The sequence below is a fragment of the Haliotis rubra genome, unplaced genomic scaffold (genome assembly GCF_003918875.1).
Source record: "Haliotis rubra isolate DU_JTF1 unplaced genomic scaffold, ASM391887v1 Scf57, whole genome shotgun sequence".
Lineage (NCBI taxonomy): Eukaryota > Metazoa > Mollusca > Gastropoda > Lepetellida > Haliotidae > Haliotis > Haliotis rubra.
The window spans coordinates 1,864,192-1,883,049 of record NW_025767268.1 but is presented as its reverse complement, the minus strand read 5'-3'; the positions used below and the strand labels follow the sequence as shown (position 1 = coordinate 1,883,049).

The window sequence follows — 18,858 nt, the reverse complement described above, 5'->3', positions numbered from 1 at the left end:
ACAGGTAGCATGTATGATGTCTGGGGAAGGGGGCGCACACAGGCAAACACTCACACAAACACACAAGCGCCATACATGTTCGCACGCCAGCAGGCTATGTTGTTACTGTTATGCCGATATCTCTAAACTGACTTACTCCTTATCTAGAACTCACCTAGACTTGTAAGTTACTTTTTTAGATTTCCAATACTCCCTGAGTCACGTCCTTTACGTGATATATAAAGATGCCGGATAATATCTCCAACTTGGGACATTTAACGCTTCGTTTGGTCGCAACATGATGGTGGTGGAGTTACCTCCCTTAGACTAGTAATCGAACCCTCCTGATAAATCGTGTTCATTTTTTCCGGCACAAGATGCAAGTACATATGTTTAACGTGGGTTAAGGGTACCAAATACAAGATTAGCTCTAAAGAGTTCTTATGGCTTAAAACAGTAACATGAACAGTATGTACAAATACAACGGGAATAACATAGTAAAACAGCCAACAAGGGAGAGCACTGTGTTTGCACACCGAACAGCCTCATTTAATGCCCCTACGGACCAAGAGCAGTCCGAAGAAATCTTCATATGATTCTGTTTTACGGGACTATTCCAGACACGGGAAATTTCTGCAACGTTGATGATTTGACGCTCTGTTACTTCTTGTTTGAGGGAATAGCTTGTTTGTTTTAAGGTTATTGAGTTTTGAATATAGCTGGTGGGAATTTTAAATATCTCTGAATACTTCCCGAGCAGCGCGATTCTATGTCGACTAATGTCTTCCAGTATCGCTTCCACATTCTATGAATGCTACATTTTTGGTAATAGTAACAATTTCTGTCGTGGATTTTCTGTATTTCAATATATTGCGCTTAGTTCTATCAATAAAATGGTAACAGATATATATGCTGGCGTTTTCTGTACTTTTATACTAATGTTTTGAAACAAAGTTACGTTGGGTTCAGTGATGGACATTCAGAGATGAGGTGAGGTGAGGTGAAACTGGGTTTAACGTCGTACTTGAGAATATTTCGCTCATGACGACGTGCATGTGTGTGTATGTGTATGTGCGGCTGCTTGTACTAGCCCAGACTTAAGCTGGTTTTATAGTGCTAGCCCACTGAGATACCATGCCGCAGTGAAGCATGAATACCCCACTCAGACACATTATACTGACTCCGAGCCGACCAGTCCTTGTTGTACCCATTAATGCCGAGCGCCAGACAGGGACCAACAAGTACCATATTTTAACGTCTTTTTATATGACGCGGCCGGGGATCGAACCCGCGACCTTCCGCTCTCCGGGCGGACGCTCTAACCACTACACCACGGAGGCGGTTGGACATTCAGAAGCGATAAAGATGTCAAAGATCCTTTCAGACGGTCCAGAGTTAATTTTACTCCATCTTGGGGTCTAGATACGCTGACGTCCTCCAACCAGAAACATGTGACCGACAGCATGAGCAACGATGTTGTATGGTGACCTGCAATCAGCTTCAAAGTCACACACGGTTGCCTGGCTACCAAAATCCCTGAAACTGGGCTATTGCCAGCGTGGCATGATAACCATCCGTTCATCTTGATCGTGTGTAATTTCGTGTGTGTATGTACGTGCGTTCATTTACACATGAGTAAATTTGTGGAGAAAGGGTGTAGATGGTGAATGTACACGGTATTATCTCCCCTATTTCTTACAAAAGTAGACCCGTAAAGATCCGGGTTAGAATTAGTAACCCATGCTTGTCGTAAGAGGCGACTGACGGGATCGGGTGGTCAGGCTCGCTGACTTGGTTGACACATGTCATCGGTTCCCAATTGCGCAAATCGATGCTCATGCTGTTTATCTCTGGATTGTCTGGTCCAGACACGATTATTTACAGATCGACGCATAGCTAGAATTATCGCATTTCTATGTACTCTCCTATGGAGGAATAAAAGCGTATATACAGTGGAGTGAGTGAGTGAGTGAGTAGCCCAAGGATTTCCTCAGTTTAAACAGCAGTCCATCAGTGTCACTGCGGGCAATACCAGAATAAGGCCATGTTTCGACTGTGATGCAGATGGTGATGAGACAGGAGTACGCCATGCGAAGCCGAATGTACCCATTTGTTGAGTCGAGGGTGACTGACTGACTGACTGAGTTTAGTTTTACGCCGCTTTTATCAATATTCCAGCAATATCACGGCAGGGGACACCAGAAATGGGCTTAACACATTGTGCCCATGTGGGGAATCGAACCCGGGTCTTCGGCGTGACGAGCCAACGCTTTAACCACAAGGCTACCCCACCGCCCCTAGTCGAGGGTGAGGAGTGAGTATGGTTTTACGCCGCTTTTAGCAATATTCCAGCAACATCACGACGAGGGCACCAGAAATGGGCTTCACACATTGTACCCATGCGTGAGGGGTGAACTCTTGAACCACTAGAGGAATTATTACAGCATCTGGCAAAGAGTAGAACCTACTGTGTTGGCCATCCAGGTTAACCTGGGTCCTGGTGTATCTTGAGCTAGTGGTGCAAAACCGGGACTAGGAGAGGCAGTCACATACACATGCATGAACATCGCTGTGTAAGCGAAAAACCTGAACTGGGCATTAAAACTAATTTCATCTCTGGACCCATACAAGGTCACATGCTGACCCCATTTGACTTTCACCGTATACCATGCCCTGGCGACTGTGTCAAGTCACCTGATTTTATCTTCAACTGTATCTCAGTTGGAAGAAGTGTGAAGACTGACTGACTGAGTTTGGTTTTACGCCGCTTTTAGCAATATTCCAGCAACATCACGTCGGGGGACACCAGAAATGGTTTTCACACATTGTGCCCATGTGGGGATTCGAACCAGGGTCTTCCGCATGACGAGCCCGCATGACGAGCCAACGCTTTAACCACTAGGCTACCCCACCTCCCCAGAAGTGTTAAGACCTTCATCCTCAATGACAATAAACATGAGTGACTGGACTGGTAGATGGGAAGGTAAGGGAACACCAAGTGAGTGAGTGAGTGAGTGTTTTCATGCCAGTTTGATGTTTTTAAAGTTATTTTAGTGCATTTCAGCGAGGAAGCTCAAAGTGATTCAGGCTGTGATGAAATGCACTACTGTGGGTATACTAACATTTACCCTGCACTCAGCAGTATTCCTATATGACCATAGACTGTTTATAATACTGGGCCAGACAATTCAGTGATTGACACCATGAACATTGATCCACACAATTGGGATGTTTTGCTTGTTGTGTGGCCACTCAGCAGTTTTCCAGCTATATGGCGGCAGTCTGTAAATAATTAAGTCTGGACCTTACAATCCAGTGATTGACATCAGGAGTCCTCACCCCAATCTCTCCAAAGTCAGTTACCGCTCACATATCCCGTGGAAGTAATAGGCTCACACGTAAAGAAGCCGTTCGGCAAAAATCCTCAATGGCGAGTATGTTGACTTCCGTAATTTGCTCCCCATCGGATAACCAACCTCTCGATGACCATGTCCCGCTTAGACTTGTTTCAGATAGCAATGGTCAGGTCTTGTTCAAGCCATATGAATCTCACACTGCACGTCCACTGACTATTAGCGCATGGACGACTGCTTTCCATATCTTCATGGGGATATACGTAAGCAAGCACGCAGACCGAGTGCAGGAATTACTGTCATACGCTGAAACAATCAGGGAGCAGCCTTCAAGCACGGCGGAGATTCATGGGCAACCTACGATTATCACTTGCGTCACAAAATGGCACGTGACCCAGCCAGGTCATGGGGTAAGATTGACGGTGACCTTTGGTTAAAGTGTATGTTGCCAGGTAAGAAAACCATGTCACCAAGCATTCCTTCTTTCTCCAAAACGTCAAAGGGTGATGATAATGTATGTTGGGATTTTAATCGTTCTCAGTGTACAAGATCCGTGTGCAAGTTCCCACACAGGTGTTCCAAGTGTCAGAGTTTCAACCACGGGGCCCGCTCTTGTCAGTCGTCACTTTTCGTTCCCGAAACGCACCAGGCACGACCCAGCAACACCACAAGTACCAAAATGCCAGCACAACCGTCACAAGTACAGGTAAAACAATTGGCTCAGGTACCAATAAATCTTACTAATCTCTCTCCCTGGCTATCTCTCTATGGTACTGTAAATATGTTGGATGCACAGTTGTTGTTTCAGGGTTTTTCTGAGGGTTTCAATTTGCAGTACACTGGGCCTACTGGACCAAGGTTTGCACACAATCTCAAGTCAGCTACCCAACTTCCACACGTGGCAGCTGAAAAACTCAACAAAGAAATCAAACTGGGGAGAATATGTGGACCGTTTAAATCTCCTCCCTTTCCGGATTTGATTGTATCACCGATAGGTTTGGTAGGCAAAAAGGTTAGCAGTGAATCGGTGCCCACAGACGATCACTACAGGCTTATTCATCACTTATCTTACCCAGAAGGTAGGTCTATTAACGATTTTATCCCCCAGGAGCTTTCGTCGGTGACCTACACAAAATTCGACGAAGCAGTTACCATGGTACAAAAGTTGGGTAAAGGTGCCGAGTTGGCCAAATTTGATGTCAAATCTGCGTTCAGATTGATTCCGGTCCGCCCCAAAGACTTTCATCTTCTAGGAATGTGTTTTCAAGGTAAATATTACTTCGATAAATGTTTACCATTTGGATGCTCGATTTCCTGTGCATTATTTGAAAAGTTCAGCACATTTCTTGAATGGTGCATCATAAAGAAAAGCTCCTCGCATTCCTTAATTCATTACCTTGATGATTTCTTGTTAGGGGGCTATCCCTTTACAAACACATGTTCTGAATTACTTAAACTTTCTATGGACATGTTTCAGCAATTTGGTGTGCCGATTGCGAATGACAAAACTGTCGGACCCTCCACTACAATCACATTTTGGGCCTGACGATAGACACTGTAGCTATGGAGGTGACAATACCGGCGGAGAAGATAACAGAGGTCACCCGGCAGATACAAGCAATCCTTACGAGCAGTAAAAAGAAAATACGGGTAGTAGAGGTGCAATCATTGGTCGGTAGACTCCAGTTCATTACACGTGCTATCCCAGCGGGCAGAGCTTTCTGCAGGCGCCTGTACGACGCTATCAAGGGTCAGGTAAAACCATATCACCGAGTCAGGATTACCAGGGGAGTGAAAGAAGATCTTAAAGTCTGGCAAACATTTCTCCTCAACCATAATGGTACATCTGTGTTTCAGAATGAAGAGTGGATCACGTCAACCCAAATAGAGCTTTTCACAGACGCTGCCAGTTCGTGCGGGTTCGGGGTATACTTCCATGGGAGTTGGGCGTATGGTAAATGGCCAGGCGAATGGGTGAGAGCGGGCTACATGAAAGACATGACTTTCCTGGAATTGTTTCCTGTCATCGTAGCCCTACGTTTGTGGGCACCTAAGTTTCTTAACAACAAGGTAATGTTTGTGTGTGACAACCAAGCTGTCGTGTCCATCATCAACAGGCAAACATCCAAGAACCCCAAGGTGATGTCTCTCGTGCGTTTGCTAGTAACTTCATGTCTGAATCATAATATTCTGTTCCGTTCCAGGTACATTTCTACTCATGATAATGTTATAGCTGATGCTATTTCGAGGTTTCAGTGGGATCGTTTCCGGAAGCAGCACCACAAGCAGACTCAACAGCAACACCACTACCACTGGACATCTGGGACATCTAAGACTGGAGTCGGACCGTTTACTGGACCTGTCACTATCCAGAAACACTTGGAGGACCTATCATACAGCGTTACAGTCTTTCAACGAGTTCAGAGTGTCACATTGTCTCCCATCTACATGGCCGGCACCGCTTGATCATATTATGTATTACTTGTCAGCATTGTCATTGCAGGGTAAATCGTCTAGAACGGCCAACGCCTATATCTCAGCACTGGGAACCTGGCACAAGTGGCACGACATGCAGGATGCATCCCAACATTTCCTGGTGCGGAAGACGCTCTTAGGATTCAGCAAAGCAGCTAGGGCCAAAGACAGTCGACGCCCCATCACAGCAGAAATATTATTATCAATTTCCAACGTTCTTCATATTGTTTGTTCTTCTGTTTATGAATGCAATCTTTTTAAAGCAGCATATACACTGGCCTTTTTCGGTTTCTTCAGGATAAGTGAGTTGGTACCTTCCTCCCTTTCTGACACGTCGCGTAGGTCTCTCACTATTCATGATGTAAAGATTACAGGTAACGCAGCGGCCATGCATGTCACACTTCAATATTCTAAGACTGATCAAACAGGTAAAGGTACTTCTATCCACATCAAAGCTATTCCATATTCTCCGCTATGTCCCGTCGCTGCCATTGTAACATATTTAAAATCGCGACCGACTGCTTCCCCTTATCTTTTCCTTCACTTTGATGGCAAACAACTAACTAGATTTCAGTTTCAGGCAGTGCTGCAGAAAGCCATCAGTCATCTTGACGTGGGGCATCTTAAATTCACTTCTCACTCTTTCAGAATCGGGGCTGCTACTACGGCAGCTATGAACGGTGTTGATGCAGAGACCATTAAAAGATTTGGTCGATGGTCATCTGATTGTTATCTCCAATATATAAGAATGTAAACTGCTTCCATAATTATAATGACAAATTGTGTAATCGTTGTAGGTGTGTGGGTAGTTGGCGACAGCTACCTGGCCCGGCGAGAACTATGCTGGCGGACACCCTCGGCAGCATGGGCCCGGTGGAGTGGCGTGTCAAGGGGGCTGGAAATAGGCCATTACAGGCCGGCAATAGATGATCTGATCGCCAACTCAGCCAGTCAACCCGGATCCTAGTATTACACCTGGGCTCAAACGACCTCGAGTCACCACCGGCCGGGAGCTCTTTGAGCAGATCATGGAGCAGCTACTCTACACTTTCGGGTTGCGGCTTCCCACACCAGGCTCCTTTGGTCCAATATGTTGCCGCGGTGTTGCTGGCGATATGCTAGAGATATTAAGTGTGTTGAACTTGGCGTAAGAAGCTGAATAGGCGTGTTGCCAATCTTATGAGGACAATCGGACGGTGAAGTCATCCGCCACGACTTTATCTACCCAGGTGTAGATCACTACATCAGTGATGGGGTACACTTGACTCCGTCGGTTTGCACATTTTCTGTGATGACATTAAGCTGCAGCATAAGTTCATCATAAGTTAAGTTATCTGGTACTTTCATTGGCAAACTTGGTGGAGTCCTCCTGGGTTTTTTTTTCCCACCATAATTTTAACATTATCAATTCTACCAAAACATAACATGTCATAACACTTTCTACCTTATTTCGGGTGTGGATGGGCAGCACTTTCAGTGCTCGGGTGGCGAGGTTAGTGCGGACGCGGGACCCGATCTCTCGCTCGATTTATACTTCTCAGCTGCTGCTGCTAGGCTGTCTATTTTCCAATAGAGGCTACTTCCAACCTTCTCGGTGGTCAAAATAGCATTTGAAACATCGCGCTACCTGTCTCGTCTGTTCAGGGTCCAGCGGAGAGCAGGTCATTAAATCGCTTTGGCTTGGCCCTCGTCCGCTTCGCCTTCCACACCTGGCCTTTGTAAATCCAATTCTCTACTTTGTTATCAATTTGTTTTACATAGTTTATAGGAGAGTCGGACAATAATTCCATTTAGCATTATTTGGCTAAATGTCGTTATTAATACAGCCATGCATTTCCTGAATTCCTACAATTATTCTCATTCTACTGACAATTACATATAATTTCTTTACAGCAAACACAATAAATTCCTCTTAACAAAACACGTGCTCATGTTTACAAACACCGAAAGATGTGCATTTCATCACATCCGCATCCATTACGTCATCACACAATTGGAGGCGTCATCATAATATTTATATTCGCCACTTTCTTTCATTCCTCCGCCATTTTAGATAACCGTCATTTTATCAACCACTTGTTAGCAATTTCATTTTATCATCTCTTTTCTCAGTTTCCTCCACCCTCCCCATGTTTGCCAAACCGTTTTATTCTATCACTTTCCTGCAACTTAAATCAGGCTTCTCTTCTCAAACTTCCAAATACTGCAACTGTTATCAACCCTATCTCTATGTTACATAACCTTAATCTCTTTACCCACAGATTTCATCCTAAATGGTTTCACTTTGTTGTACAATTAGAGTGAATTAAAATGGCGTCAGGTGGCGAGGTTAGGCGGACGGGACCGATCTCTCGCTCGATTTATACTTCGCTGCTGCTGCTAGGCTGTCTATTTTCCAATAGAGGCTACTTCCAACCTTCGGGTGGTCAAAATAGCATTTGAAACATCGCCGCTACCTGTCTCGTCTGTTCAGGGTCCAACGGAGAGCAGGTCATTAAATCGCTTTGGCTTGGCCCTGCGTCCGCCTTCGCCTTCCACACCTGGCCTTTGTAAATCCAATTCTCTACTTTGTTATCAATTTGTTTTTACATAGTTTATAGGAGAGTCGGACAATAATTAAGTCTGGACCTTACAATCCAGTGATTGACATCAGGAGCATCAATCTACACAACTGGGATAACATGACATGTGTCAACCAAGTCAATGGCCTGACCACCCAATTCCGTTGGTCAGCACTTAATTCAAGCATGGCTTGCTGAAGATCAATCCTAGCCCAGATCATGAGAGGTCTAGTTGGATATGATGACATGCCTTCAAGCAAGTCCCAGAGAACAGTCCATTTAATGGCCTCTATGCAACAGTGAAACAGTGCATGCTGAAGGATCTACTGGTGATACCATCTGATATATCATGCCTCTTGTAGTTACTCCACAACATTCCAGCATTCTGTAAACCATCCTACCAAACCAGTGATTGATATTATAGTGAGTTTGGTTTTATGAGGCTTTAGCAATATTCCAGCAATATCAGCCCGGGGATGATTGATATTATAAGCAGCGTTCGAAATACCCGCCTGCACGACCACCCAGGACGGGTTATTTTCAACACGGACTGCCAGATTCTTAAATTCACCTGCCCGACGGTCGAGTTAAAATTTAGACATACATGTATATGAAGATATTTTGGGGGCAGGTAAGTTTTGGTCAGGGCTGGCACGTTTCACATCTAACCAGCCCTGTGGTCTGGCTGAAATTTTTGGGAGTTTCATACCCTGTTATAAGCAATATGCCACAGAAACAATGACTCGCAATTGAACACCTCACGAAGCCTCACTGCAGGGAATCTGGATACTGCCTCTGTCAACTAGCACAGGGTTAATGCCAGAATGTCTCAGGTCCACGTAAAGTAAATTCAACAGGAATATTTTCCAAAGTTTTATTTCAGCAAAATCCATGTGACACCAATTTTGCAGATACATGAAGTCATAATGATCATAATGACGTGTACATCACCTGGATGTTATAGCCAGGCCACTGTACAACACAGAATCCACAGGTGAAAACACTCACACGATTGCAGCACCAGTTGTGATGTCATCTGCTGGAGAACACAGAACACACCTGCTCGTTAACCTGATCTATAATTTTCAAATTGTGCATGAAGATGTTGTGTCCATTATATATTTTTTATGAAAAGTGGAATTGTTACGAAAACATTTCGTACAGAAGGGGCAATTTTACAATTTACAAGCAACTGGAGTAAAATGTATTTTCTATATTATAGAGAGAGAGAGTATTGTCTATGACTGTGACTGTACCAAATATCCATCACAGGTATTGGGAACCTAACAAATATTATTTCAACCAACACAACAAAAATCACTTTTGAATACAATAGTCCAAATTTATAACCGTTTTTTGTTTAAACTCTGCTAAATCAAATGTGTTACTATGGCAACTGTGACACTAATTCCGCTGCTTCATCAGCATAGTGTGACATCCTGATGCGAACATGTGACACACTTTCACATATCTCTCATGTGACACATCACACAGACAAACCGTGGAGATGAGGAGATATTTACAGTTGTCCTCCATAACTCCTCAACATAGTAAATTTGGTTCCTTTATTTCATACTTCACAATTATTTGACAATATAATTGCAGAAAAATAGCACATACATTAAATTAAAAGTGTCATGATTAAAGAAAATTGACCTCATAATTAACAACCAATAACAGTCATCATGATTTAGGTAGACACATAGTTTGACAAATATTCAATGTTTATACATGGCCATAAGCATAGGAATCATATCAAGAAACATGAAACTGCACATGAATATACAGGAAATAAATTTATACAAATAATTCACAGATAACAAACAGTCGTGACACTAATTCGTCGAGGAAAATGTTCTCAGTCTTGCATATTCTCAGTGTCACATTGTCAGACATTGTCACATGATGCACAGATCTAGATACTTGGTCTGCCCAAAAGAGACAGTAGACACGGCGTTCCAATATAGAACACTGACGTATGTTCTGTGTCGTCTCCCAGCCCTAGGAGGGATGTGACAATCTACTGCCTGGTCCATGTATATTGACGTAACATGTCTTCTGTTACGACTGTATTTGCTGCAGGCGACATCCACAGTTCCGAAGCAACTCATACTCATCGCTTTCGGAAAACAGACTCCCATAAATGACAATATACAGCAAAGATGTCCTTCTCTTCTTCTCGGAGATCCATGAACATAATGATCACTTTTAATAAGTCAGAAACATCAATCCACATGTCAAGGTCATCAAGTGACCTTCACTCAAAGTCTTGTTGGCCTATGTTACGTAAAGCCACAGATCTCGGTGAAGAATATGCCCTGATCATTCCTCTCATGAAGTTCGGTGGCCCAATGGGTGTTTCAAGACAATCTCTTGCGGTGCCCCTAACACTGACGGCAGTACATATGAACATTTCTATCTCCATCAGATGCAGCATCATTGAAAGAAAATGAAAAATCTTTGCTCAATGTTTCCTGACATTTAATCATTGTTCCAATTCACCAAGATCTTGTTTCTTCATATCATCTTCCAACCCTTTGTAACACATAAGGTCACCTCTTCATCCTCTGGTCCACAAAATATGTATAACTGTTCTACATATTCCTGAAAACAATAATCCTCCGCATCCACAGCTGACAAGATGTCCCCTGTGCTGGCAAATGTCTCACTTCAAATCAACCAAAAGGCACAATTTCTAACCTAATTCATACATAATCTGTACAAAAATAAATATATCTGTACAAATGTCACAAAACAACCCCAGGGCGGGGGGACCCAACTGTGGAATTAAGAAGACTGGTCACAATGAATTACCATGGTAATGCATTATTTCACTTGAAATGTGCTTCCTCCTTGCTTCGATGCCACCCAGGCTGTGAAGATATCCCTGAAACATGAAATATAAACATTTACAACTCAGTCAAACATGGCTAAGAACAAACTAGAACAGACAGGGTCAACAAGCAGTCAACAACAAACATTTCAACAAGCAATCTTAGCACTTTGACAAGTAAGTCTATTTTACAGTATGGGAGTATGATCATCCTAGCGCTATGATTACTCTGGTGAGCTGGATATTGTGATATTTGTGACTTCTTTCTGTGGTTTCTTTCATAAATTGCTACAGAACAATTTCCACAATCTGAGACACATTCCAGAATTTCCATAACAAAATCATTATTAATTACTCTAATCATTATCAACATGATTAACTGTGTGGCTTCAATGAAAATAAACCAAAATACATTGTAATTTATCACCAATAACAATTTAAATCTGTAAGTCTTCCCACTAAAACAAGTGATCATTATCTAATTACCCATTAGTCCGCTGTGGGACAATGCCTATAGCTGGGTCATTGAGCAGTCTTTATTACGGTAGTTTTTGCTTTATATTACAAAATTCATAATATATGTTTCTATAAGTTCTGGTGGAATATAGTTAACAAATATTACAATAATTCCTAAAAACTATCAACGGCTGTTACTCGACTGCATCCATGTTAAGGTGATGAGCACAAGTCAGTGAAGCACTCCTAAAATCGTACCTGCAGTGGCTGACAACACATTCGTTGCTGCAGTATTCGCTGTCCCAGCCTGGGTTGTCAATGGCCTGATTGATACAACCGTTACGGACACACAGGCCGTTGCTTTGAGCTCGAGTATCCATCTGGTTCATGTTCTGAAAAACATACATAGAGACATTAAAAAAACTTCATTTTACATAAACCGTTAACTCATCTTGTGATAACTACCAGTTTTGTTTGTTTGTTTAACGTCGCACTCAGCAATTTTCCACCACTGCTACAAGTAGAATGATTCAGTAAGAAAACAATAAACATTTCTTACAAAGTTACTATATATGACAGTGTGTACATACATATTCATCATGCACCAAATATGGTAGTGGCAGTAAACATGTTGGTCTGTTTGTTTGTTGTTTATTATTTATTATTTTTTTATTATTATTATAGGATATTTATATAGCGCACATATCCAGGCAACTAGTGCATGCTCAAGGCGCTGGTATTTTTCCCTCGATCACTGGATGTCAATCTCAACGGGACATGTATTATCAATTTCAACTCCCTGGGGAGTATACAACTCTTGCAGCCACTAGGCGTAAGAGTTATTGTTATTGTGGCTTTCTCATCCTGACGAGGTACCCATTCACAGCTGGGTGGATTGGGACACATAGTCACAGTAGTTTGTCCAAGTGCACTGCACGTTGCTGTACCCGCAACTTAGATATTTGCACGTATTCATGTGGCCACCATCTGGTCATATAACAACGGATTCGTGGGTTCTTTTAAGTGCACAGGGTTGTGTACTGTACACTAGGGGTTGTGACAACACTGAAAGAGTCTGCACACAAAGTTGACTCCAAGGTTTTAACACCACACTCAGCAATATTCCAGCTATATGGCAGTCAGACCAGACAATCCAGTGATCAACAACATGAGCATCGATCTACACAATTGGGACACAATGACATGTGTCAACCAAGTCAGCGAACCAGTACACCCGACCCGGTTATTTGCCTCCAGTTAGTTAGGTCAATCTTCATGGGTAGCAGAACATGTCATTTTGAGAAAAATCATCTCCACCCGACAGCTGTCAGAAGTCTTTGTTATCTGTTGATCTTCTGATCATCTGATCAACTGATCATCTGATGATCATAGCACTAAGATGGCAGAACGGAATGAGGCCACAAGGCCCTGTTTAACAAAGCAACCATCATTACAGCGGCCTTAAGTCTTGAGTGGGAGTTAGGTCTGTCTTACGGCTACAATCACGGAGCCATTATACGTACTTGACAATAATCCGACTGCTGATAGGTCATGCCGTTATTTTGTTGCTGGGGCGCCATGTTCTGTATCGGATACGGAGGTTGGTGAGGCGGGCTGTTGTAACTGCTGGTCATCATCTGCTGTTGCTGGGGGGGACTCGGCATGTTCACGTGGGTCATCTGGGACATCATGCCCATAGAGTTACCTGCCCCTGACATGCTCATCTGGCTGATGTTCGGAGGTGAGGGGGAATTTTCCGACATTGAGCTAGCTTCGTCAGCTGCAGCCTGGGAATGGAATAAAAGTTTCTTTACATGGGTATAAATCACAAGTATTTGTGAACTTAAATATGTTTGAAGGGTTTTATGGCACTTTGAGTGAGTGAGTGAGTGAGTTGGTTTCAATGCTGTATTAAACAGTATTCCAGTTAAATCATGGCATGTCAGCTTACTGTCAGAGGTAAACTCAAAGCTATCCACAAGTGAGACGTTTACTCCATTGGTGAAACCTCTGAGCAATGTGATGGTGCTGACAAACCTATATCATAATTGGGCAAACTGGGATTAGAACGCAGGATCATAGGTTTTAGGCAAGATGAAGAAATGCAACTGATCGAACTGCACTATTCCAGCAATATAATCACAGGGGACACCAGAAATAGGCTTCACACACTGAACCTGGGCCTTCGGCAAGATGAGCAAACACTTTAACCACTGGGCCACCCCACCTTCCCTAGAGCCATCTTATACAACTTGAATTACAAAACATATCCATGTACCTCTACATATCTAGTACCTACCTGTGACACCTGACTTGCTCGATATGCTGCTAACTGCTTCAGATATTCTTTTTTAGCAACCTCTGTTTTCTTCTTATACACATTCTTGTTGTCTGGTTCCAGACCGTCCCACATGGACGCAACTATCTTCGACACATCTCCAAAACTCTTGTTTGGACTCTGACCTTTAATGGCTGCTTGGGTGTCACGGAAAAACAGAGCATAGGCCGACACAGGTCTGAAACAAGGAGAAGGACTTGAAAATATCAACACAGATTTCTTTCATAATATCAACAACACAGACAGGTTTCTCGCATAATAACAACAAAAGCAGTACTAAAAAAAGAACCATGAAGTGTCAAAAAGTCCATCGATAGTGTTCAATATTGTGTTTCACTGAGATGGTAATAGCATATTATTGTAAATTCAATTTAAAAAGGAATAACAAATCAAGGACATAAATCTTTGAGAAAGATTATTTCCTTTTCATTATTCAGCCAGCACAAAAGAAAGGTAGTACACCATATTGGTTTCAGTTTTATCAACCTGAATACTGTGACAACTGTCATCTTAAAAAGTGAAAAACTGGAGACTTCTGAATCATTGGCCCAGTGAGGTTTTGATAAAGGTCGTCCTTTAAAACTGCATAATGTTTAGGCTTTTTTATTTCCATTTTTTATAATACATTTTACCCTGTTTGAAAAGCAAATGCCAGCCTTGTTTTATCTAGATCCTGTTGTTTGTTTACTAGTGCAGGTAGGAGCCTTTTTAATTTATGTTTCAGAAATATGTATACACAGATAATGCTTATTGGTAAAAACTTGTAACAAGTTCTGGTGACAAGTGGATGGTATACAAAATGAGGTGAGCTTTATGAATGTATAACATGTCAAATATATGGGAATTACAAAAGAAGATTATTTTCATGAAAATTGCTCATGTTGCAAGCTCTCTCTCTCTCTCTCTCTCGAATGACAAACCAGCTTAATTGCCCAATTTGAAGAGAAGTGATTCAGTTTAGGAATCATGTGATTTATGAAATGAAAGTAGTTGCCTTAAACATGGCAGTTTACCATAAAGGTGTGGACATTTTTTAGATATTAATAGTAATTTAGTATTTTCAGTTTTCAGTTCTTCTTGTAATGAAGCTATGTGTGTTTCCATATTAAGTGCCCTGAGCCGATAAGTGACCCCTCCAAGCAACCAATAAACCTAACACGCTCTAATAACCCTAATACTATGTCCGAAAACATGTGATAGCTTTGTATGTTACACAATTTTTTAAAAACAGCAACACAGATGCGAAATATAAATACCTTGTACCCATAATTGAAAATGTTTAAGTTTAATCAACATTTCAGGCACATTTTTGCAATCACAAGGTGTCTGAAGATCATGGCTTTATTTCTTAAAAGAACTCCCTTCTGTCCATCTATTAGTGTCTGCTCTAATTACAGTGAATACGGTATTACAAACAACACAAAGGAGGAGACCCATTTCTTATTATTCAACAGATTCTAAAATTTGAATGAAATGATATTTGTTTCAATGTTTGACTGATGTACTGGACAGATATACAATGGTTTTGGTCAAATCTGCATACATGGGTGTCAAACACCTGTCAAACTGTCAGTCAATACCATCTAGATACAATAACACTCTAATTTCCCTACAGAGCAAACACAGCCCTTCCATCATTTACATACATCTGAATGACAACGTATCTAGTTAGAATAGATCGGTTCATCTCCGAGTTGAAATATGATAGCCAGGACTTCATCTGCATTTGAAAAACAATCACTTCGAACAAAAAACACAGCAGCAGGGGCTGAATAACAAAACATAAATTTTCAACGAATTGATAATTCACAGAATAAAAAGTATGAAAGGATTTAAAATGATGGGAGATTATGGGTCTGGCGTTTAAGTTTGAGCGAATTGAGAAAACACACCATCTGACATTGTGCAGTTCAGTAAATAGCCAGAATGCATGTTCAGCCATTTCAAGTCTGCTCATTCAACAATGGATGGCCTGTCAAAATTGTTTACGGAAAGGACACCAGTCTACAGAAAACAAACTGAAATTCGTCTGATTTGTTTGTACAAGCTAAATGTAAAATTTCGAAATAGAGTCCATTCCTAACATACATAACCAAAGAAGAGTTTAAATATTTATTTGATGGGATTATGTTTGCCCTGCTGCTTGGAGAGATGACTTGCTTCTTGACGGTGGAGTTTTATTTTTCATTTTCTGTTTGAGCTCAAAATGACAATATGCTCCTTCACAAACACATTTTGTTTGAGAAAATTCTACGAAGGTTTTTTCTCAATTTGTAGAACGAAATAATGAAAAGAAAGGAATCTCCAGTCTATCACAGTACTCATGTGTCTACACGGAAACGATCACAGAAAAACATTGTTCTCTAATGCCAGATAATGAAAAAAAAATGGAATATCAGCCTGTGAATGTGAAGCTTCTTGGACAATCAATGTAAAGTATGAACGTTGCAGAGAGGTTACGAGAGCTCTATTTGCACACTGTGTATTTATGGAATGTCTGAATTTAAACAGAATGTGTGTTTCAGATGTCTGAAATACCTTATAAAGTAAAGGCGAAATGAAAGATTGAGTGAGTACAGATGGCGGTGCTGTTATTCCAATATCACATGGAATATTATCGGAATGTTTGGCTCCCAGACAAAATCAGCCATACCAATATTGATCAGAACAAATCTTAAAAACAGATATTTTACAGAACTGATGAAAATGTAAAAAGTCAGTCTGATATGGGAAATATGAACATTTATCACCCAAAACAGTTTTCCACAGGACTACATGCAGTACAATATTTTACCATATCTCAAGTTTCTAAGATACTGTTTTGACATTACTTTATAAGTTTGATATCAGCCATGTCAGATGAGTTGATTAATATACAATCATTACAAACCCCTGTGATCAGATAAACCAAAAGGTTAATAAAGATTTTAAATCTTAAAAATAAAGTTTAGATTTCTTTAGACAGTCATAGAACAAACCTTTAATAACCTTTGACTTAATGGGGGTAATGATATCTTAATGGCACACTGTGTTCACTGATTATAAAAAACTTGCAAAATAATTAAAATTCGTTCAGAGGATAAATAACATCTCCACTGTGTCGTTTGAATTAAGAGTCAATAAACAACTCAAAAACCTTTGACTCCTGCACAATTTAGACCGAAGTAGAGTTAGTGACAGGAAAACAGATCAGTTTATAGTGTCACGCCAGATGCTACGAGTATCTTTTCATTTTGTGTCATAATTATGGGATCAGAAATTGGCTTATAGAAATAAGCTCACTGGGAGTTTGGAAGATTTACAATAGGGCTTTTATTAAAACAATTCCCAAATCTTTTTAATACTAATTAAAAGGCAACAATATAACAATGCATTAATGTATTATCTGTATAAACGAACAACCTGCGACAAACACAAGAAACTATTGACTGTCATGTCCATCTGTACTTGCAGGGGGCCTTATAAAGATTACATTGAGATTGGTCTAGAAGTTTGACAGGAGGTACTGACTGGAGCAGAGCACGGTTAATGGTGACTCTAGTGACTGTTGTTCGCTACATGTATATTCAAACAGGATAAAAGTATATCAAACTTTAACCTAGGACTGTCGGAATAAATTTCTAAGACAGAATGACTGTGTGAACAATGTGACAGAACAACCATGTGACCAGATGTGACCAGATGTGACCAGATGTGGCAGTATGCCAGGATATATCACGACCAGTTCAGAGGTTAATATTCAGCCTTAAATCAGCAGTGAATAACTGTACAAAATTCCCAAATTGAAATTAAATTTCCCAATTCCTCATATTTTATGTAAAGAAGAATATTTTTTTTTAAATATAAAATTTAACAATATCAATTTCTCCCAATCTGTCTGACAAGGAAAAATAGTGGGAGTCCTAGATGAACCCTGATATGATGAAATGTGACGATATGTTTCAGCACTTACTTCTGGGGTTCATTTGGGTCTTTCTTCTTCTTCTTCTTGGGAGTCTTCTGTTTCTTGGCCGTGGTTGGCGCTGATGCTGTAGTTGTTGTTGTGGTCGTGATGGTGGACTGTACTGGGGCCTGTGCCGTTGTTACGGTGATGATGCTGGGGGCTGATGGGGCAGTTGTTGCTCCTGACCTCTTTAAGGACATCAACTGAGAGACACAGACAATACAGTGAAAAAATGTCACATGACTACTTAACCAAAAAGGTAGCAAGCTTCGTGCAACAATCCGAAATAGCATTCACAGTTGAAGACTTCCAAATCTGCCGCCTTTCATTACCTTCAATTCAAAAGGGAATCAATTTTAGAACTTCACCTAAACAGAACATTTAATCATTTCTTAAACGTCTTGCTCCCAAAGATTTACACAAAGACCCTTTCAATAACCCTAAAGAAGACTATTGAAGCAGTCCCTTAATGGCTGACCCTCAATACAGTCAGCCATGCTACACCGGGTTGTCCAGTACAGGGAGGTGGGGTCAGGGAGGGGGGTCACAACAATGTGTGTTTGGAGGGGAGTGGGGCTGTCATATGTTGGAGCATACAGTATGAAGGGACATGGTAGTATAGTGGAGTTTGGGACAGTGTAGGGGAGTTTGGGGCAGTGTAGGGGAGTTTGGGACAGTGTAGGGGAGTTTGGGGTAGTGTTGGGCAGTGTGGGGAGTTTGGGGGTAGTGTGGGGAGTGAAGAAGGAGTTTGGGGTAGTGTAGGGGAGTTTGGGGTAGTGTAGAGGAGTTTGGGGTAGACTTGGGGGATTTAGGGGGGTAGTGGAGTTTGGGGAGTTTACTGACTGACTGAGTTTGATTTTGGGGCTTTTAGCAATGTTCCAGCAACAAAGTTTGGGACAGTAGTGTAGTGGGGTTTGGGA

The 18,858-nt window shown here is 41.5% G+C and overlaps 1 protein-coding gene across 5 annotated transcripts in view; it reads right to left on the bottom strand.

The window, feature by feature from the left end:
• Positions 1 to 9,918: 9,918 nt before the first annotated feature.
• Positions 9,919 to 18,858, bottom strand: part of LOC124254264 (TOX high mobility group box family member 3-like) — a 145,437-nt gene continuing 136,497 nt past the window's right edge. For all 5 annotated transcript variants that reach the window (XM_046688178.1, XM_046688179.1, XM_046688177.1 and 2 more), the window contains 5 exons: positions 17,948 to 18,141; positions 13,957 to 14,173; positions 13,181 to 13,444; positions 11,916 to 12,049; positions 9,919 to 11,255 (listed from right to left, as the gene is read on the bottom strand). In XM_046688178.1, coding sequence (XP_046544134.1) covers positions 11,195 to 11,255; positions 11,916 to 12,049; positions 13,181 to 13,444; positions 13,957 to 14,173; positions 17,948 to 18,141 — 870 coding nt within the window. In that variant the 3' untranslated portion in view covers positions 9,919 to 11,194. The remainder of the gene's footprint in view (positions 11,256 to 11,915; positions 12,050 to 13,180; positions 13,445 to 13,956; positions 14,174 to 17,947; positions 18,142 to 18,858) is intronic.